This window comes from Dromiciops gliroides, chromosome 6 (genome assembly GCF_019393635.1).
Source record: "Dromiciops gliroides isolate mDroGli1 chromosome 6, mDroGli1.pri, whole genome shotgun sequence".
NCBI classification, from domain to species: domain Eukaryota; kingdom Metazoa; phylum Chordata; class Mammalia; order Microbiotheria; family Microbiotheriidae; genus Dromiciops; species Dromiciops gliroides.
The window spans coordinates 8,673,116-8,694,150 of NC_057866.1; the positions used below are offsets into that span (position 1 = coordinate 8,673,116).

A 21,035-nucleotide genomic window follows, 5' to 3' on the forward strand; every position below is an offset into this window, starting at 1 on the left:
TCACCAATTTAAGCCCAGAGACTGGGTATTGATAAGAACATAGAAGAGCAACAAGTTTGAGCCTGATTGGGAAGGGCCATTCCTGGTGTTACTTTTCACTGACACTGCAGTAAGGACTGAGGAGCAAAACTGGACTGACTATTCTCAAGTAAAAGGGGCACCTTTTCCAGAAGAAAAACCAGAACCAAAACATGAGCAGTGGACTGTGAATAAAGAATCTGATCCACCGAGGGTGAAGTTTAAAAAGACTTTAATGTACGATACACCAAGCCTGGTACAAAAAGGGGCAAAGGGAAGTAACATTTTGGGGTGGTAGGAGCTGCTCAGGCAAACATGTAATGGAGGAGCAAAAAGGATTTGGTATATGGGCATCTGAAGGAGGAACTGATCCCCTACGAAAAATAGGAATATCCTTTGAAAATCCCATGGATCCTACATCCCCTATCCTTTTTTTTTTTTTTAGTGAGGCAATTGGGGTTAAGTAACTTGCCCAGGGTCACACAGCTAGTAAGTGTTAAGTGTCTGAGGCCGGATTTGCCCCTATTCTTTTAAGACTCTGGAAATAACCTCTCCAAGTCCAGAAGGGAAATTAGGAAACCCTGAAACTCCTGAGTTACAGGCCAGTGAAGTTAAGGACGTGAGACAGACAGCGGAGACAGAGACTGGGTTTGGATGGATGCTCGGATGGAATGGGTCATTGCTTTGGGAAGACCAGCTGCCCAGACTCTAAGTCCAGATTGGCCTGGAGGGGTTCCGGTGTCTCCTTCAATTATACCAGAACAGGTTGGCAAAGGGTGAGAGTTGCAGGGATTTGGAGCTACTCTTTCCTGTAATAAAAAGGACAGCAGAAAAGATCATACCCACCTTTTTTTTTTTTTTTTGTGGGGCAATGGGGTTAAGTGACTTGCCCAGGGTCACACAGCTAGTGTGTGTCAAGTGTCTGAGGCCAGATTTGAACTCAGGTACTCCTAAATCCAGGGCCGGTGCTTTATCCACTGTGCCACCTAGCTGCCCCCCATACCCACTTTTGTTGGAGTCCCAGGAAACCATCCTGCCTGTCTCTTCAGATGGGTGAGAGGTTTTCTGGTCTTGGGTAATATAAGTTGTGTCCAAACATGGGAAGTAACTGAGAACAACTCGGTAGATTTTTCATCCCTGATCTTCTCCCGAGCCAACCTATGGTGGTACTGTGGTGCAAGACCAACCTTACCCCCTAACTGGGCTGGGACTTGTGGGTTGGTGTGGCTGGCCACCCCCTTTACTATGGCATCTGAGTATTTCTCCAAATCTGAGTCTAAATCAAGAAAGAAATATAGTCCAGAGGGGCAAAAAGAGTCATCTGATGCTCTAATCTGCCTAGATAGCATAGGGGTCCCATGGGGTGTGCCAGAATCTCTCCTACATTTGGTAACCATAACTAAAAATGTAGATTGGAACCAGCAGAGGTTCATCAATTACAGTAGGGATGCGGTACAGGGTATTTCTGAACAACTGGCTGCAACTCGCAAAATGGCTTGGGAAAACAGAATAGCCCTTGATATGATGTTAGCAGAAAAGGTTACTCCATTCGGGAAAGTAAAGGCAAACACTCAAATGCTAATATTCACAGATTTAGACCAAAAGGCAGAGGAGATATTCAATAGATGGAATGAGAGGAGCCAAATAGTCAAAAATAAAGAGGAGGTATTGTGAGAAAATGGGTAGTTGTCTCCTCTCAATGTGGATATAACAGTCAGTCATACTCCTCCTGACCTGTTTGTAGGACAAGGGTCTCAGATCCCCTCCTCCCCCCTCAGGTTAGCAAGGTCACATGGTTCAAGGAGTCCTGGTCTCAATAAGGTTCGCTCCAGGGTTGTGTCTATATAAGGAAGTATAAGGTCCACTCCTGAGTTATTCCCATACAAGGAAGAGGGGTGGAAATACTGCTTTCCAAATAGCTAGTTTTTGCGTGTAGATTGTAACCCTTGAGTAATCAGACCAGTAATGAAAAAGGGGAGGGTCCATTCATGTTAGGGACTAGGGTATAAAACAGGGCCTTCGAGTCCCTTTTTGGGGTACCTACTAACTGCACACTAGGGTGCCTCCTCAAGAGAAGGAAATAAAGAACCTTTGCCACATCAAAAAAAAAAAGAATTACACCCTCTTGCACACAAAAGCAATTATAATAAGATAGTCATTTATTTAGGGGCAAGGGAAGGGAAGGGAAACCAAGAGAGAAATCATTGGACTTCTCATGGAGAGAAAGGAATAGCACAGAGTGTGGCTCTGAGATACCTCTCTCCTCGAGCAGGAGACTGGTAGATACTTTTACAGAGGACTGGTGGGGGTGATCATCTGACTGTGGAAAGTTCCTTTAGTGAGGGAGGACCACCCCCCACTGGCTGGAGGAGTTGGGTGAGAGTTGGCTGCAGATCTCAAGCCATCTCTCTCCTCAGGACACAAAGGCAGCAGACACACCCAAACTTATCTCCCCAAGGTTGAGGGAGACTAGAATGAAGGGTGGAGGTCCCAAAGCTAGCTCAGTCCAATCTGGTTCCACTTATCTCTTTAGATGTGTCTGTCCTTTGGTTTAGCTTTTCAAGGAGAAGTTTCCTTGATGTACCGCAGAGAACTTCTGGGGTGCTCTAGGCCCATAATACAGGGTTTCCAATCCAACAGATCAGGGGAAGTCTTTGTTTCTGGTTATGTAGATTTTAGCAGAACATTTGATAAATAAAGTTTCTTAGGATACTTTGTGGACAAGATAAATGAAGAGCTGTCAGGTACAGCCTAGCACAGTTGGGTGAAAATGAAACTGGTTGGTGGTCTAGGACTGCCAAAGCCCAAAGAAGAGACCTTAATGGTCAGTCCAGTATCAACTTGGAAGAAGAGACCATCTTTACACTTCTTCCACTCCACTGGAGAGCCACAGGGATCTGGGAACTTTTACAAATCAGTGGCCTGGATGAAGGACCAACTGCCATACTTATTAGGTTTGCAGATGACAGAAAACAAGAAAGGGTGGCTCGACTAAGATGAATTGTAATAGAGGGAAATATAGTCTTAGAGCTGGTGTCAATGAGTATAAGATGGGGGACAAGTGGCAGGAAGTAAATCATCTGAGGAAAGTCAGTGTTGAGAACAGAAAACAGGGCAGGGTAGCTGTGAGAAATGGGTAGTTGTCTCCTCTCAATGTGGATATAACAGTCAGTCATACTCCCCCTGACCTGTTTGTAGGACAAAGGTCTCAGATCCTCTCCTCCCCGTCAGGTTAGCAAGGTCACATGGTTCAAGGAGCCCTGGTCTCAATAAGGTCCACTCCAGGGTTGTGTCCATATAAGGACGTATAAGGTCCACTCCTGAGTTATGCCCATACAAGGAAGAGGGGTGGGAATACTGCGTTCCGATTAGCTAGTTTTTGCATGTAGATTGTAACCCCATCAGTGATGAAAAAGGGGAGGGTCCATTCGTGTTAGGGACTAGGGTATACAACAGGGCCTGCGAGCCCCCTTTCTGGGCACCCACTGGCTGCACACTAGGGTTCCTCCTTCTCATGAGAAGAAAATAAAGCCTTGGTCACTTCGCTGCTGAGTTCCTGAGAATTATTGAGAAGAGGATGGATTTTTCCCTCACAGTAGCCAAAAGAAGTACTCTGCATTAAGAGATGCTTAATCAGTCCGGGTGCCTAGAGAATTGGCCTCGGAGCCAGGAAGACCTGACTCCATCTCCTCCCTCAGATAAGTGTTAGCTGTGTGACCTTAGGTGAATCACTTAACTTATTTGCTCATCTGTAGAGTGATGGGGCTGGACTATGTAGCCTCTAAGTAAGGTCTCTTCTAGATGCCTGCACTTTGCTAAGCACCAGAGACTAAAACACAACAATCTCTGCCTCTGAGAAGCTTCCATTCTACTTAATTCCACCCACACAAGGGTGTGATTAATGGCAGGTGCTTAATAAATGTTTATTGATGGATCCTTCACTCCATCAATGGCTCTAGTGAAATCAACTCTAGAGTATTGTGCTCAGTTCTGGGCGTCACATTTTAGGAAGGAGATTGACATGCTGGATACCATCCAGATAAGGGGGACTCTGATGGTAGGGCTACTGCGGACCATGTCCTGCGTGGATCAGCTGAAGGAAAGGGGATCATGAAGGCCGTCTTCCCTTATTTGAAGGGCTGTTATGTAGGAACTGATTAGATTTGCTCTGTTTGGCCCCAGGAGTCAAGAACCAGGAGCAATTGATGTAAGTAAGAGGAAAAACCCTTTTCCAGTGATGCTGTAGGGAGGGCTGGGGTCTCATGGCTACCACAGTCTCTGAAGACTAAAAGCTGAGTGTCATCCAAAGGACAAGGGGATTGTGAGGATTCAGCACATTACTAAGAAAGAACCATGAAAGAGAAGAATTTGATCAACTGGCTGAGACATAGTCCAAGTCAAACTCAAAGAGAAGCTGGGGCCACTAAACAGTATATAAGACTCCCTGTGGGCTGCATATTGATGTAGAAAAGAACATATTAACATTATCTATGTTTTAGTGCAATTTTATTTATTTTGTTCAATATTTCCCATTTTAATCTGATTCAGGCTGCACTTGGCATTGTGAAGGGTCTTGTACAGCTGGCTGGCAGTGTGTCTGATGCCTCTGGTCTAAAGGATGCCAATAGAAACATGTATGGAGTGCAAAGAAGTTAGGTTGTTCATTTGGTGAGTTTATAATAGCTAGAATTCATGTAACATTTTATGGTTTGCAAAGCACTTAGCCCATAGCTCATTTGATCCTCACAACAATCCTGTGAGGCAGGTGCTGGTGCTATCCACATTTTACTAAGGACGGGATAACAGAGGGAATGATTCACTTGTGTCCAGTCAATATTAAGAGATATGGAGAAAGATTCTTTCCCCTTCCTCTACCTCTACTACTACCCTTGAAGGAGATTGGATCTATGGGAGGATGGGCAAGCATGGCTGGCTTGAATCTGCATGTTTGTGAAGAGTGCCCATATCGCTGAGACTGAAGATCTTTAGAAATATTGGAGTAGGAAAAAACACCCTAATAATTATCCCAAATTATCTAAAAGTAGAACAAAGAGGCTACCGGGAGCACTAGCGACCTCCCTGTCACTGGTGGCAGCTGGATGATCATCAATATCAGAGCTCTCTGGCTCCTGTTACAGGTGAGTCAATAAACATTTATTAAGCGCCTACTGTGTGTGGTGTGCTAAACAGTGGGGATACACAGAAGGGGGAAGGACAGTTCCGGCCCTGGAGGAACTCCCAGACAACATGTAGACAGCTATGGACCAACAACATGGACAGGCTCCATGGAAAGAACTGACAGAAGGAAGGCACCAGCATTAAGGAGGCGCTCAAAGGCTGCTTGTAGGAAGTGGGATTTTAGTCGGCACTTTGGGGAGAAGCCGGAGGCTTGGGGAGAAGCCGGAGGCTTGGGGAGAAGCCGGAGGCTTGGGGAGAAGCCGGAGGCTTGGGGAGAAGCCGGAGGCTTGGGGAGAAGCCGGAGGCTTGGGGAGAAGCCGGAGGCTTGGGGAGAAGCCGGAGGCTTGGGGAGAAGCCGGAGGCTAGGGGAGAAGCCGGAGGCGTGGGGAGAAGCCGGAGGCTTGGGGAGAAGCCGGAGGCTTGGGGAGAAGCCGGAGGCTTGGGGAGAAGCCGGAGGCTTGGGGACTTTCCCAAGGGCTCCTTCCCCCACCCTCCCCAGTAAGTGTCAAGGATGGAATGTGAACGCACTCCCGTGCTTCCAGAACAGATCTTTGATGATCTCTTCTAGCTGGGAGATGCGGTGAACTGGGAGGCGGGGCCCTAACCTAAGGGGCGGGGCGCTAGCCCAGGGGGTGGAGCCTGTGGGAGGCGAGAGGGGCCGAAGCTCGAGCTCGCGGGCCCCGCTCGCGCTCTCCCCCATTGGCTCATCCCTTCGCCCAATCAGATCGCCGCGTCCTCGGGCGGCCGCCGCGCATTGGGTCGGGCGGCAGCGCCGCGAGCTCTGATTGGCGCGGCCGCGGTCTGCGCGGCGCGGCTCCTGAGCGGCGGAGGACGGACCGGGCGGCGGTGCTGGGGCGGCAGCGGCGGCCGCGCGGGGCGGTCCCTCGGGCGACGACAGGCAGCGGGCCATGGGCGCCGTGTGGGCGGCCAGCGGCGGCCGGGGCCTGCGGCTGCCGCTGCTGCTAACGGCGCTGTGGGCGGCCGCCGTGGCGCTGGAGCTGGCCTACGTGCTGGCGCGCGGGCCGGGGCTGCCGACCGCGGGGCCCCTGGCGCGGGCGCTGCACCTGCTGCTGGCCGCCTTCCAGCTGCTCAACGTGCTGGGCAACGCGGCTCTCTTCCTGCTCCAGGACCCGGGCATCGGCGGCGTGCTGCTGGCGGGCCGGGCGCTGGGCCGCGGCTGGGAGTGAGTGCGCGTGCGCGCGAGGGGGGGGAGGGGGGCGAGAGGGGCGAGAGGCGGCCCCCCCACATCGGCCCCTTCTGCCCACTTCAGCCCCGGCCGTGCTCTGCCCGCCCCAGGGGAGGCCTGGCTTCCAGTGCCGGTCTCCCTGGGAGTGCCTCCTTCCTTGGACACACCTGGCCGGAGCAGGAAGTCCAGCCCCTGCCACCTTCGAGAAGAGGGGCAGCCAGCTTGGCACAGTGACTTAGGGTTGGGTCAGGAAGATCCGGCTTCGGATGCAGGTGGCCCTTTTACCTCCCCGAGCCTCAGTTTCCTTCTCTGTAAAAGGAGGAGAATGATGACCTGATCCCACGGGGCTGGCTTTAGGCCGAATGAGATGATGTATATAGAGGGCCAGCAGCCATGATGATAATGAGGCCGATAAGCGTTTCTTCAGTGCCCAACATGGGCTAGGCACCTTTGCCAAAAAGGCAGGAGACAGCGCCTGCCCTCAGGAGGCTTGAAATCTCAGGCAGCTCTGTGAGGGTCCTGCTGGAGGAAGAGCCAGGAGTGAGCTGTGCTCACAGGGTGACTAGGGAGGCACAGGAATGTAGAGGAGATCTCAGGGATGACCCTGAGAGACCCCCCCCCTCTACTTTTTATTTTATGGAGGAGAGAACCAAGGCCCCAGAAAGTCAGACACAGAATCTAGTGTAGAGGGAAGAAGGTGGACTTGGGTTCAAATCCTGGGTGTGTGTTATCTGTTTGACGATGAGTGAATCTTCATGTCTCTTCCCTTCCATTTTGTCATGTTAAAGATAACTAGGGGGCAGCTAGGTGGCACAGTGGATAGAGCACCGACCCTAGATTCAGGAGGACCTGAGTTCAAATCCAGCCTCAGACACTTAACACTTACTAACTGTGTGACCTTAGGCAAGTCACTCAACCCCAATTGCCTCACAAAAAACCCACAACAAAACAAAACAAAAAAAATAAAGATAACTGAAGGGTCCCTTCGATATCTCAACGGCAATGGCACTGACTTTGGGTTGTCGAAGGTGGTCCTACCATTTGGGAGAGGCTCTCAGGGTGGACTGCAGGTCACTGCGTGGGAAGGGCATAGTGCTAGAACTGGGGAGGGCGTGGGGGAGAGTCAGTATGTTCGTGGAAAAGTATGATATAAAACGGTGATGGGGGAGAGGGCCGTAGATATGGGTTCAGGCAGGGCTGGCCCTCAGGAGTCTGGAAAGGGTCATGGGACTTTGAGTGGATGGCAGGCTCCACTCAAGGCAGCCCGGGTAGGTGGCCTTGGGCTGTGTGAGGGCTGGAGAGATCTAGGAGTGGGGCTGGGTGGAGCTGGGTCTGCTCTGCCTTTGTCCACCCCCTGCAGAGTCTGGGCGTGGTTTTGGAGGGCATCAATTGCCAGGAGGGCGTCCGAGGTGGGCCAGGGCCCTGCAGTCTGCAGCATATGAGGAAGGTCAGGGGCTGTGTCAGCTGGTTCTGGTAGGGATGTCAGATGGATCCATGAGTCTTGATGGAGCCTTTCCCCCGCCCCCGTGCCAGGCCCTGTGTTGGGCCTAAGGGACACAGACAGAAGTGACACAGACCCTGTGCCTGAGGACCTTGCATTCATTCTGGCTCACAGTGAAGCTGATGCTGGGGAAAGCTTCTTGTGGAAGGGGTGAGGGCTCCCATCAGAGGCTGCACAGTGACCGCTGCCTGGCGGTGTTGGAGCAGGCCCTCCTGTGCCTATAGACTGGAGGCTGCTAACATCCCTTTCATTCAGCTCCATAGTTCTGGGATCCTCGAAAAGTGGTATTTGGCCTTGGCCATCCTGAACCCCAGAAATCAGGGGGGCCAGAAGGCAAGTGGGAAGCCCCCAGGTTGGTGTCAAAGGTACCAGCTGATGGCACCTCCCTGACATTGGGCCATGTCAGGTTTTGTGAAAAGGTTCTTGGCAGAGTTGGTGGAAAGCGTGCAGTGGGTTTGAGATCCTTGTCAAGTCCAGTTTGGGGCAGCTGCAGCCTCCTCACCTGGGGCTTTTTAGGGAGATGAGGGGGTATTATCCTCACCCACCCAGCCACTGCCTGGGTCTGGTAGCAGCCCAGACAGCTGAATGTCAGTGGTAGCCAGGGCCACCCGGCCCCCTCAGCCATCCCCAACTCAGATCCACGATGGGAGTGAGGCACGTCTGTGGGTGAACTGAGGGGCGGCTGGGCGTGGAAGCCCACTGGCCAGCTCTGTGTCCTCATCTGAAGATGAAGCCCATGCCACTGAAAGTGAACAGTTGGAGAGATGGGGGCGCCAGTGAGGCCTGTGCCCAAACTCCTGGTCCCTGCTGTACCCTGCTGGAGGCCCCCCGGAGGTTTGGCCTGACTCAGCCTGAGAGTGCCTGAGGATGCAGTGGAGCCCCCAGGGGGACGGTTCAGAAAGCACTGGACCTGAGAGTCCAAGCATGTGGGTTCAATTCTTCTCTGACGTTTGAGAGCTGTGTGACCCTGGACAAGTCACATAGCCTCTAGGTACGCAGCAGCTCTCAGATCTGCATGGGGAAGAGAGTTTCCACACAGGGAGCTCTCTTTCCCAGTAGGAACGGGAGGAGTTTATGGTGGAATCCTGCAAAGGCTTCCTGGGGAAGGAAGGACATGAATGTCAGGTGGCAGAGGGGGCAGGGGCCTGGTTCGGGTGGGCCAGTGTTTCATCTCCCTTCCCCTCCCTTGCAGCTACTGCTACCACTGCCAGAGCCAGGTGCCCCCGCGTAGTGGGCACTGCCCGGCTTGCAGGGTCTGCGTTCTGCGACGGGACCACCACTGTCTGCTGCTGGGGCGCTGTGTGGGCTTCAGCAACTACCGGCCCTTCCTGTGCCTGCTGCTCCATGGAGCGGGGCTCCTGCTGCACGTCACGGCGCTGCTGGGCCCGGCCCTGGGTGTCCTGCTGAGGGCCCACTCTCCGCTGCATGCTGTGGTGCTGCTGTTGTTGCCGTGGCTCATGCTGCTCACAGGTGAGGGGGCTGGCTAGGGCACAGGGCCCTGGGGAGGGCCCCCCAGCCGGCCCTTCCTGGGGTCATCGCGGTGTCTGCTCCCATCAGGTGGCGTGTCCCTGGCCCAGTTCGCCCTGGCCTTCATTGCAGACACGTGTGTGGCCGGCACTTTGCTCTGTGGGGCGGGTCTACTCTTTCACGGGATGCTGCTGCTGCGGGGCCAGACCACGCGAGAGTGGGCCCATGGCCAGCGCCACTATGACCTGGGCCCCTGGCGGAACATGGAGGCTGCCTTGGGTTCCCGTTGGGCCCTTGTGTGGCTTTGGCCTTTCCTGGCCTCCCCGCTGCCTGGGGATGGGATCACTTTCCAAACCTCAGACTGAGGAGGAGCACTGAAGGGGATCATGGACAGATGGAGCCGAGGGGGCTGAGGAGCATCGAAGGCTGCAGCCAGGCACCCTGCCTGCTTGATCTCTCCAGGTTTGGGATCAAATTCTCCAGCACCCCACCCCTCCCCCACCTAGCGGGTCCCTCCCATCCTCTCCCTGCTTGGCCCTTAGGCCCTTGAATTTGTCTTCATTGGCACCTTCCCCCAACCCACCCCCAAAGCCATGATGAGGGTGGGGCTGTTGGGCCCAGCTGAGGGCCTGATCCATTTCCCACCACAATAAAGTCTTGATGTGACCTGGGGGGTTGTTATTTCCTGCTGTCAGTGACCTGGCTGCTGGGTCAGATCGTGAGTCAGTGAGCAGGCCCGGAAGGGGCAGGGCCTGGCCAGCCAGGGGCAGAGCCTTGTTCAGAGTAATGAGTGGCTGACTGGCTGAGGCCATGAGCTCCTTCCACAGCTCTGGAGCAGGGCTTTGGTTACTTCTGAGATGAGGATGAGGAAATGGGCCCAGAGAGGTCTAGGGACTGACCCTGGGGTTGCACAGCTCTGAGGTTCCTAAAGCAGCATCCAAGCATCTGACCTCAGACCTTGCACTCCAACCACTGGGCAGCGTTACCTCATCTGTGCATTGGGAGTAACCTAGCTTGTCATCAGGATTCTGAGGAGATGGTCTCGGGGACTGGCCTCCAGCCTCCAGGCTGCAGGGCCTTCATTCTGCCCAGGCCAGGGCTGGCTCCCTTCAGTCTTGGCTTTGAGGCCCAGCTTCTGTTCCCCGTACACTCCCTACCAGCCAGGACTCAGTTTCCCCATCAGTGCGGTGACAGAGCCAAAGGTTTTCCAGCTGTTTGGTGACTGCCTTCCCTTTCCCTTAGAGGTCTACAGCAAGCAAGTGGAGAGGAGGAGAAGGGGGGGAGTGGGGCGGCACCTACTTGCCTGGCTTGGGGGAACAGCGAGGGGAAGGGGACTGGCAGGGGTGGGGGGCGTGAGCCCTGCCTCAAGCAATTGTCCCCCCCCCACTGGTAGGTGTGACTCACACGGGGTTGGGGCCTCTGGGATGGCCTGCACTGCAGATCAGGCCTCCCCCAGGCTCCCCCACCACCCAGGCCAGCCGGCCGGCCCAGTGTTCTTGTACAGGTTTCCCTGAAGAGAGGAAGGTTTGGGTTCCTGTTTAACTCCTCAGTGTTCCCAGGCCCCCCACTTGTGTTCTGGGCCTTGTGGGTTTGACTTGGTAGAGGGAGTTTATTGGGGGTTCCCAGGCTGCGCAGCGACGTCCCTAAGGCAGACTGGGAACTCATGGTGAGCCAATGACTCATCTTGGTGGAGCCTCAAGACCTTGAAGGCTCCAGGACGGGGCTGAGGTCCAGGGGCCCTGTGGGACAGTTCTCGGGCAAGGGCTGGGTTACTGTCCACTTGAATCACAGACATTTGAGGTACCTGCGGCCTCAGAGGCCCTCTGACTCACTGACAGGTCAGGAAACAGTCTCAGAAAGGGGATGGGTCGGCCCGAGGTCACATGAGCTGTGAGCGGCAGAGCTGGGATTCAAACCCAGGGCCTGGCTCTTTGCACTGCCCTCTCCTGCTTTGTAGGGAGATGGAGGCTGAGGGGTTCAGTGACTTGCCCAGGGTCTTCCTGACTGCAGGCCCAGCACTCTGCCTTGTGCTGCCCCCTGGCTGTCTCTAGATGTGAGCCCAGACTAGCTGGTGGGTTGGCTCAGTGTCACACATGGTCACAAAGATCACACATTTCTCCGCTGGTGTTTAGCACAAGGGCTTTATTGGCTCGCTCTAAAGCTCTGCAGGGTGGCCTACCCGAGCCCCACTTCCTCCTCCGGCAGAAGCCCTGCCGTGGGGGTGATGCAGGGGCTCTTTCCTTGGGCCAGGCACACCAAAGGTGCTTAATCATTGCTTGCCGTTTGATGCCGAGGCTGAGGAAGATGCTTTCTGCTGCCTCTGGTTCTCCCCCCCACCCAAGGTCCTGAGGCTTCTGGAGGTCAGCCCATGGTGGAAGGGCATGCTGGGCCCAGCACCCCCAGGAGCCATCAGAGGATTATCTGGTGCTACAGGGGCCCTCGGGGCCCATCAGGGCAAAACCCAGAACGGGGAAGGGACGCACAGGCAGGGAGGGCTGGAAATGGGCCAGGGGCCTCTGACCCTTTATGGGGATGCTATCCTGATAGGGGAGGACACAGGGCTGCTTGGAGGCTCCTCACTCAGCTAATGACAATAGATGCCAGGCCTCGGGGAAAGGGGGAAGACCTCTCTCTCTCTCTCTCTCTCTCACACACACACACACACACACACACACACACACACACACACGCTTCCAGAAGTCCTGGGGAGGAGCTGCTGTGAGCTGGGTGGGCTCAGTGTCTTTGCCTCCAAAGCTCCCTCACGGGGCTGGCCTCCGCATCAAGGTTGCTGCCTAACTAGTGCTTGCTCCCAGCCACCCTGGGCTCAGGCGGCTATCACAGGCATGTTGATGTGGGCACTCAGCAGGGGTGCACTCTGGCCCTCCCGAAGCACCAGGACCTGGGGGTGAGAAGCCTCCATGTCAGGCTGGGTGGGAGGGGAGGGGAGGCAGAGCAGCTGCTGAGGCCCAGAGCTGGTAACAGTCCCGAGGTCCCTGGGGTGCCCCAGCTCGACCCACCTTGATGATGTCTGAGATGCCCTTATCGCTGAGACACTCCACGAAGGTCTCCATGGGGTAGCTGAGTCCTGGTACCAGCATGGGAACCTGGGGAGGGGGATAGACTGTCTGATAGATATCCCAGTTAGCTCGCACTTGGAGCTCACAAAGGCATCAGAAAGGGCTGCTGGAGGTGGAGGCCTCCGGCAGGCTCCCACCTTAAAGAAGGCCCGGGGCAGGGCGTAGAGGGACTCATTGTACAGGAAGGAGACCAGCAGACCCATGGCAGGGCGGATCGCAGAAGTGTTCTGGAGATGAAGCGTCAACCTGAAGGTGGGCCCCAAGCCCTGAACCTGGGGGAGGCGCAGAGTTGTTAGAACTGGGCTCAGAGGACCAAGGGAGACACACTGGGCCTCCTGCCACCATCCGCCATGCCCTTCCCGAGTTGAGGCATCAGGCCACACCCATGATGCCCCTCAAGCCGGGCTCCACACCCTCCACACCTCGTCACCTCCTAGGGCTGCTCTTGTTGGGCAGTGTTTGCTGTGACAAAGCCTAAACTGATTCTTGGTCCACACTCAAGTTCAGTGACTTGCCCAGGGTCACACAGCCAGGACAGGTGTTCTTTCTGGCTTCTGGGCCAGTGCTCTTTCCACTGAACTCTACTGCCTCAATGTCTAATCATAAGCATAAATGTGCTCTCCTTACCCTATCATTCCATCTGATCCTCATGTCCTAGAAGGGGGGGGGAGATTTGATAATCCCAATTTTACAGATGAGGCTCAGAGAGGGCATGTAACTGGCCTGAGGTCACACAGCATTTCCTAGGATTCTTGGTCCAGTATGCACTCTCCCTCCAGCTGCTGCTTGGGATCCTTAGGGCCAGATATCCCTGCTTCCCTAAGAGTCAGCACCTCTTAAGATGGGGCCTCCTCAGCCTTAAATTTGCCTTCAGTCCTGGTGGATGTACTCCAGGAGTTGTCACCGTGAGGGCAGAGGCCCTCCCTGGGTGAAACCTGCCCAAGGGTGGGACCGGCAGCCCAGGGCCCCCCACAACTGGTGGCTGGCTGAAGCACTGGGGAAGACTTTGATGGAGGGGCCTAAGCTCACTGCCCCCCACCCCCTCCCCTGCCCTGGTTCACCACAGCATGCAGCTTGAGGGGCTCCCGAAGGCTGGTGGACACGGGGTTCAGGCTGGACTCCAGAGCCTGCACGTAGGCTCGAGCGGCCCGCAGCCGGAGCAGGTAGAGGTCCATCTGGAAGGCTCGGTGCATGGCTGCAGAGGGGCATGAGGGGGTGGGATGGCACTGAGATGCCCAACACTGCTGCTTTGGGGGGTTCTGGGAGGAGCGTGAACGGGACCCAGAGGCCGGGAACATGGGCAAAGGGTGGAAAGGGGAGGGGTCAGAAGAGGCCAGGCAGAGGTGGGGGCCCACAGAGTGCTGGATGTACCCCCACCTCTCCCTGAAACCTGGGACTGCTGAGAATATCTGCATGACTGGGGGGAGGCTGGGCCTTGGGCCTCACCTGTGCCGGCCTCTCGCTCCCGCAGAGTCTGGTCCACGTAGAGTCTGGTCTTTCGAGGCACATTGAGCTTCAGGGCTTGGGCTGGGGGGGGCCCTGCCTCACCAGCCCCTTCCCCAAATACTGCCGTTCTCTTCAGAATCTTGATAACCAGGCCACCACCTAATGGAGAGAGAGGGGCCCAACTACCTGGGGGAGTGAGAACAGACCTCCCCCATGGCCCGATCTCAGGCTGCCAGCAGCCTCCCGTTGAAGAGGCTTTATGGGTCCCACCCCCTCTTCTGAACACACTCATGCCCCAGGGTCGTGCTCTCCCCCTGACCTCGAGTTGTCATGATAAGGGTGTTATCCTCTCGTCCATAGCGGCCAAAGCAGAGGCTGGTCACGGCATCCTGGGGGAAGACACCGAGGATGGGGAAGGTTGGGGCAGGAGTAGGGGAGATGGTGGGTGTGAGATGCATGGACAAAAACCCAGGTTGAGGGTGTGGATGCGGCCAAGAACCAAAGGGGGCCCCCAACCCCGAAGTCTGAGGGCGCACCGGGGTCCGGATGATGTCGAGAAGGGCCTTATCCCGGTAAATGCGCATTTCCCCATTGGCCAGTCCAGCCATGACAGCCTGTAGACCTCGAGAGCGCTGTTCCAGGAGACTCATTGTCAGGATGGGCGCTGGCATGGGCACCGTCCACAGCTTCTTCCCCTGCAGGTGAGCCAGAGGGTCAGAAAGCTGCAGCTGAGATCAGGGAAGGTGGCAGGGGGAGGTGGGACTTGGCACAGATGGGGTAGGATGTTCTGGGGCCCTGGAGGCTGGCACCTTGTGAGTGAAGCTGTGAAGCATATCCTGGGTGCTGCCCACCACCAGCGTCTTGTGGATGCGGATGAGCCCTACAGGCTGGGCACTCAGCTCGATGCAGTATTTGGGGCGCTTCGAGTCCCTGCAGACACACAGACATCAATGGGTCCCTAGTGCCCTCCTCTCGGTTCCCTCCTGCCTAACCCTGACGTTCCTCAAACCCCATCTGAGCCCTGGCACCTTCTCATGATGTAGACGTTGCCGTCCCGGCAGGCAGCCGTGAGCCAGAATTCGACATCAAACTGTCCCGACACCTCCAGAAACACGGGGACGCTGGGCAGGTTCATCTGGATGGAAAGGTATCACTGTCCTGCTGGGCCCTGGGGCTCACCCCATCTCTGCCCTTGTTTGCCTCGTCCCCACGGGGACCCTTCCTGGCAGCTCCCCCCCACTCCACCCAGGTCAACCAAGCTGACCTTCGACAGGACGGTGAAGGCCTCAGGGTCCAGCACCAGCAGCTCCCGGTTCTCGGTCCCCAGCACCAGGCAGGACACGGCATCCTCGTCAGCCAGGTTCTTCTTCAGAGTGGTCATGGCCGTGATGACTGTCTGGGGGCCAACGAGCCGTCAGTCATGAGCCGGGAGCAGAGCTGGGCTAGGCGGGGAGGAGGGGTGGGACTAGGGGCTGTCTGTACCTGTCGCTTGATGGGCTGGTTTTTATGCTGGGCAACAAAGGCTCCCATTTCTCCCAGCTCCAGGTGTAAGAACCTAAGTATCAAATGCTTCTCAGACATCCTGGTTCTGCTGAGGCCACGCCCCCATTGGCCACACCCTCTCCAGGTCTTGGAGGCAGTGGGTCCCCTCCCTCCCCGCTTCCCAGGGCTTGGAGGTCCGACCACACCCCCTGGGTGACCGTGGGTGACTCCCTCCCCCTTGCACCCCTGCTTTCCTCCCCCCAGGGTGGGAACAATGCAGTTCAGATATCCCAGAACTGGACAAGAGACAGAAGGGCCTCTCTCTTCCTTGAGCATTTCTGGATCTTGGGAGCTGGTACCTCCCAGCTCAGAGGGGCCTCATTTTGCATTGGGCTTTCTATAACAGGTGACATTTACACAGCATTTTAAGGTTTACAGAACATACTAAGATCAAAACTTAGGAGCTCAGAAGCCAGCTACATATAGGTTCCTATGAACCCTCGTTTTACAGAGAAAAAAGCTGGGGCCCGTTGAGTGAAGGGGGTGAGTGCCAGGGTGGGGACCGGAGCCCACGTCTCTCCCAAGTGCCAGTGTGGCCCTCTTTCCACTGCCCCACGACCCTCACAGATGATGGTCATTAGGGCCACTGTCATCCCCCCACTAGGCACTGAACTCCAAGCAGGTAGGAACCACATGCACGGGCAGGATAGCCATTTGTGGGACTCATGAAAGTGGGGATTCTTTTCATGGATGGATGGGTCAGGACAGCAACAGAGGTCCTCGTCAGTGCCCTAATTCTATGATGTCTAAGCTGCATTGACCTCCAGGGTGGAGTCCAGGGCTTTGCACACAGTAGGAGCTTTTCAAGGATTTGTTCTGGGCTCTGAAGGGGCCTCACCTGAGGGACTGCACAGACAGAGGCACCTCGGCCTTCTCCCTGTAAGGATGGGACACTCAGGTCATGTGGGTGAAAGAACAAAGACCAGGGAGCAAAGAGAAAGGCAGTGACAAGGAGAGGCTTCTCACCTGATCCCCTCCAGCATCTCCTTTAGGGTCAAAGGGTCAATCCGGTCCTGTACCAAAAGAGAGAAGACTCCTCAGCTTGGGGCTGGCCCAGAGAGGATGACCACTCAGGTCACACAAAGCAATACAGCCTTTCTGTCCACAAGCATGGTACCCTACCCTACCCCCCAAAGCCCCCTAACCATGGCCCTGCCCCATCCAGTAGCCCTACCCTTCTCATCCTTTATAAACCCTCTTCTGTTCACCCCTTTCTCCTCACAGGTTTCCCTTCATCCCTCCCTACACCTCCACTTTTCTCATTCAAAGCACTCACTTCCCTCAGAGGCTAAAACTGTCTCTTCTTTCCCCCATCTCCACCTTAGAACCGGGCTGAGGCCAGCTAGTGTCCCTTAGTCCTCCCTACAAGTGCAAGACCTCCAAGGGGCATGACCATGCCCCTGCCATGCCGTACCCCCTCTGGCTATGCTGGAAAAGGTGGGCTTTGTGAGCCGAAGGGAGAAGAAACAAGGCAAAGAACCAGCCTGAGGGGAGTCAAGCTGAGGGCTGTGGATGGGGAGGAGACAGAGGAAGCCCCAGATAGATGTCATAGCCTCTCCTTCACAGGGTGCCCTGTTATACTAGTTGTGATACCCAGCTAGGAATGCCACCCCCCACACACACCCCCAAGGAGGGCTGGGACTCTCACTTGTTGGCTTAAGCATCATGAATGGAATCAAATGGCCAGGGATCCCTGTGCTGGGATCTCCTTCCTCCTTCAGTTTCAGCTCCCCTTCCACCCCCAAACCATCATTTTCCTCTTTTTGTTTCTTTCTGGACTGTTCTCTCCCGATGTTTTACCAGCATCACCAATCCAGCTGCTCCCCCGCGCCCACCTCCTTGGCTTGGTTCCAGAGATCCTGCTCCAGGGGATTAGGAGGCAGGGGAGGCAAGCTGAACTTGAAGTAGGGTCTCAGGTTCTTGTAGATGTACACACAGGGGCCAGAGGCCAATGCCAGTGCTGGGGTCCGAGGCTCGTGGGGTTCCATGAGAAAAGCAGTGGCAGCAGATGGCAGGGCGGGCAGTGGGCTCTCAGTCAGCACTGATGGTCCCTTGAGCACCTTTAGTCGTGGCTGCCGCCCGTTAGGACCCAGGTCCCCCACTACCAGCTGTGAGGAAAAGGGTCCAGGTGTAAAGATGCCACTGCCCCTTAAGAAAGGACATGCCCTTCTGACTGGCAGCTGGGCCTGTGCTTGTACATTATCTCCCCCTCTCCCCTTCCCCCCCCCCACCACAGCCATCAAGGGCTCCTTGAGGCCAAGCACCATCTGGCTTCTCTATTTCCCGAGCAAAGAGCTTGATGAAGCCTCTTTATTAGGCCCCCTCAGAGGCTTTACACAGACCCCTGGGCTCCAACAGGTGCTAGGGCTGTGGTGGGGGAGGGACTTGGTTTCAGAGATGAATGGACTTTTTTTTTTTTTTGCAAGGCAATGAGGGTTACGTGACTTGCCCAGGGTCACACAGCTAGTAAGTGTCAAGTGTCTGAGGCTGGATTTGAACTCAGGTCCTCCTGACTCCAGGGCCGGTGCTTTATCCACTCTGTCACCTAGCTGCCCCCCTGAATGAACTTTTTACCCACATGTCATCTTTAAGGGAATCCCCCAGCTGTGAAACCTCGAGCGTATGTGGTGGGCTGGGCAAGTCAGAAGTCCCTGGCTCTCTAAACGTGAGGACCTTCCAAGTCAGAAGTCCCTGTACACTCTGGCAGGGCCAGATCCTAGGTTCTAAATTCCGTGACCCACGTTCACCTTGCTGTGACATGGGGCAAATCTCTTAAGCTCTCGTTAAGCCTGGCTTCCACCGCTGCAAACTGAAGGGCTTGGACTGATGATTGCTTCGCTTCCCTTTAGCTCCAAAGTTCTGCGATCCCAGTGATCCTGCACTAGCTGGTCCACAGCTGGCTGAGGACCCTGATTGCCCTGAAATTTCTGTAGCTTTTTCGGGGCTTCCAAGGAGCCAGAGGCTGATCCCGAATCTGACAAGCGCTTATTAAGCAACCAGGAAGCTCGAGGCTGGGCACCAGGTCTCTCGCCAACCCCCAGTTTTCCCATCCAATCCCATTAGCTGCTCACCTTGTACTCGCCGTCACCATGGAGATCTGCAAGTGCTAGAAAACAGAATGGTTCATAAGGGGGGGGAGGGGAGAGCAGGGTCAGAAGGGCAAAGGCCCAGAGCCAAGCTCAGGCTGGTTATGCAGGGTGCCCTTCTGCCCACTTTCCTAGGACTGGCTAAAGCAAGCACTGAGAGAAGACTCACCCAGGCACGCAGAGAAAGTGTGGATGTTAGCCATAGGGTCATAGTGGGCGTCCAGCCATTTGGAATTGACTTCAGTACTAGAGAGAGGAAGGATGAAAGGGGATCTCATGGAGGAACAGTGTGTAAATGGGTGGTAGGAAGCATCACTGGGAGAGGGCAGAAGATAGGGCTGGGACTGGTGAGGTTTGGGTGCTTGCTTATGGCTGGGAAGGAGAGACAGTAAGGGATGTGAAATTGGGGGAATTGGTCATGTGGAAGAGGGGGATGAAAGGCAGTTCGGGGGTGGAGACTTCATTCACTTGATCCGACCAGACCATCAAGTCTATGTTGGATCATGCAACGGTGGCCAACCTTTTCCAGAGATCTCGGGGTTTTTTTTTTGTTGTTTTTTTTGGCGGGGCAATGAGGATTAAGTGACTTGCCCAGGATCACACAGCTAGGAAGTATCTGAGGTCGAATTTGAATTTAGGTCCTCCTGAATCCAGGACCAGTGCTTTATCCACTGCGCCACCTAGCTGCCCCCTCCAGAGATCTTCCGAGGCTCCTCTATTTTCTAGCCCTATAATGCTCCACACGGTGATGTTCTAAGGTTCTAAGCCTCCAACAAATGTCCTGCTGCTGTTCTGACAATGTAATGCTACGTATCACAACATTGTCAATAGCCTAAGCACCAACGTTCCACCTTCTAGTACTCCACCTCTAGCACCTCGAGGGTTCGTTGGCTCCAATGTTAACGTTCTCTGGGCCAACGTTCCATCTCTCGCACCCCCGGGGTTCACTGGCTACTATGTTACCGTTCTAAGCGCCGACGTGGCTACAATGTTAACAGCACCAAGCGGGCGTCTAGACTGCGCCGCTCGCTCTGCAGTCCGGAGCTCATTCGAGCCTCACCACGTGCCAGGAAGGGAGCTGCCCCAGAACAGATGAAGAAACTGAGTCTTCAGACGGCGCTGGAGTGAGTTGTCCCCGCTCTCCCCACTTTGGCTCCACTAGGTAACGAACGGACAGAAGCAGAGGGCGGGGCCGGGGGAGGGGAGAACCCGCTGCCCTCCCCCCCATCTCCGTAGACCGGCGGGGTTCGGGGGACAGGCACTACTGTGGGGACGGGGGGGGGGATCACCTCTCGCCGCGGCTGCCCGCCGAGTCCCCGTCTGCCGCCATCTTGTCAACCGTTGCCCCGGACAACGGGCGCATCCTCCCCGTCCCGCCCCGGCGCCCTCCTCGCGGCAGTCCGTAGGTGCCGAGAACAGCGCGCATCAAGGTTCCGGCCGAGAGCCCGCCCTGCGCAGCCGCAGAGCAACCGCCAGCTGGTCCTATGGGAATGCGCCTGCTCTGATCTTCCCCAGGCTACTCCCTGGGACCGCTTGCCTCCAGCCCTGAAATTGTTTTCTCTGGCTGAAGGTCCCGGGCTGCCCCCATGGTCAGCATACTTAGCTCCTTCTCGTCTCTCCCTGTTTGAAGGCGGTTCTTGACTGTCCTGGGATGGAAGGTGATTCTGGGCGCTGCCATTCCCTGTTCTGATGTCCCCCCCAGCTCTGACCTGGCACCTTCTACATCCCGTTTTTACGTGCCATTCTTATGTTCTAAACCCCCCTCCCCACCTCTAACATTGTAAAGTACTCCTAAACTCTGACATTCCACATTCTATGCCGTCTCTCCCAGTTGTTCTATGCTCTGAATTTTAAGGCCCCTCCCAGCTGCCATTCCAAGATGTTGTCCAGTCTTCCAGAGGGGAGGCCTGCCTGCAGTGTCCACGCATTCCAGCCCGGCCTCTCCTAAGCTGTCAGCACAAGTATAATGCCCAGGTCTGACCAAGTCGTCCCTCTGATCAATATCCTCCAGCGGCTGCCCACTTCTAGGAGCCAGCGTTAGCCCCTTTGCTCAACTGAGCAAACACCTCACTCTCCTTTCCCCAGTTTTCCATCCTGTGACCCAGCTCAGTCTCCCAACTGTGCCTTCCTCCAGGCAACCACTCCCCAAGCCTGGAATCATCTACTTCTTCCTGTCCATCTCCCAGGTTCCAGGTCTCAGTTGAAATACCACCTACAAGAAGCCCTTCCCCCTTAATCCTGGTGCCATCTCCAGTCCATCCTGTATGTAGCGTGTCGCTATGCAGTTGTTGGCATGTTGTCTCCCTCACTAGACTGGGAGTTCCTTGAGGGCAAGGGTCTCTTTTCCTTTTTTTGTATCCCTAGCACTTGGCACAAAGTAGCTACTTAGTAAATGCTCAGCAACTTGGCCCTCCAGCAGCCCTTACAGCTTTGCCATCCCAACTCTAAGGCCTGGGCTTCCTCCACCCCCTTCAAAGCTTGCTGGGGGCCCAAACCACAGGATCTGGCAGCTCCTGGGCACGTATGTGGGGGAA

The 21,035-nt window shown here is 55.4% G+C and overlaps 2 protein-coding genes across 5 annotated transcripts; one reads left to right on the forward strand and one right to left on the reverse strand.

The window, feature by feature from the left end:
* Positions 1–6,032: 6,032 nt before the first annotated feature.
* Positions 6,033–10,016, forward strand: ZDHHC24 (zinc finger DHHC-type containing 24). The gene is made up of 3 exons (XM_043969964.1): positions 6,033–6,379; positions 9,076–9,353; positions 9,441–10,016. Exons 1-3 carry the CDS (start codon positions 6,105–6,107, stop codon positions 9,713–9,715), a joined length of 828 nt encoding a protein of 275 aa, XP_043825899.1. The 5' UTR covers positions 6,033–6,104; the 3' UTR covers positions 9,716–10,016.
* A 1,459-nt stretch (positions 10,017–11,475) lies between these two features.
* Positions 11,476–20,971, reverse strand: BBS1 (Bardet-Biedl syndrome 1). Of its 4 annotated transcripts, none has more exons than XM_043969961.1 (17): positions 19,791–20,971; positions 18,671–18,747; positions 18,487–18,521; positions 17,251–17,523; positions 16,382–16,428; positions 16,254–16,292; positions 15,356–15,428; positions 15,138–15,269; positions 14,902–15,008; positions 14,683–14,803; positions 14,410–14,568; positions 14,193–14,262; positions 13,874–14,032; positions 13,489–13,622; positions 12,565–12,699; positions 12,368–12,454; positions 11,476–12,249 (listed from the first exon to the last, which is right to left on the reverse strand). In XM_043969961.1, the coding sequence occupies exons 1-17, from the start codon at positions 19,925–19,927 to the stop codon at positions 12,175–12,177; spliced, it is 1,860 nt and encodes a 619-aa protein (XP_043825896.1). In that variant the 5' UTR covers positions 19,928–20,971; the 3' UTR covers positions 11,476–12,174. The 4 variants fall into 4 exon arrangements, 3 of the variants coding, with proteins under 3 accessions (XP_043825896.1, XP_043825898.1, XP_043825897.1); XM_043969963.1 differs by lacking the exon at positions 19,791–20,971 and adding an exon at positions 19,465–19,749; XM_043969962.1 differs by lacking the exon at positions 19,791–20,971 and adding an exon at positions 19,093–19,450.
* Positions 20,972–21,035: the final 64 nt, after the last annotated feature.

Coding starts and splice junctions, on each gene's coding strand:
- ZDHHC24 (XM_043969964.1), top strand. CDS start 6,105: ATGGGCGCCGTGTGGGCGGCCAGCGGCGGCCGGGGCCTGCGGCTGCCG. Junction 6,380..9,075: donor GCGCTGGGCCGCGGCTGGGA/GTGAGTGCGCGT, acceptor CCTCCCTTGCAG/CTACTGCTACCACTGCCAGA. Junction 9,354..9,440: donor GTGGCTCATGCTGCTCACAG/GTGAGGGGGCTG, acceptor TGCTCCCATCAG/GTGGCGTGTCCCTGGCCCAG.
- BBS1 (XM_043969961.1), bottom strand. CDS start 19,927: ATGCGCGCTGTTCTCGGCACCTACGGACTGCCGCGAGGAGGGCGCCGG. Junction 15,429..16,253: donor CTGTCTGTGCAGTCCCTCAG/GTGAGGCCCCTT, acceptor TTTGATACTTAG/GTTCTTACACCTGGAGCTGG. Junction 13,623..13,873: donor GGAGCGAGAGGCCGGCACAG/GTGAGGCCCAAG, acceptor GCCCCTCTGCAG/CCATGCACCGAGCCTTCCAG.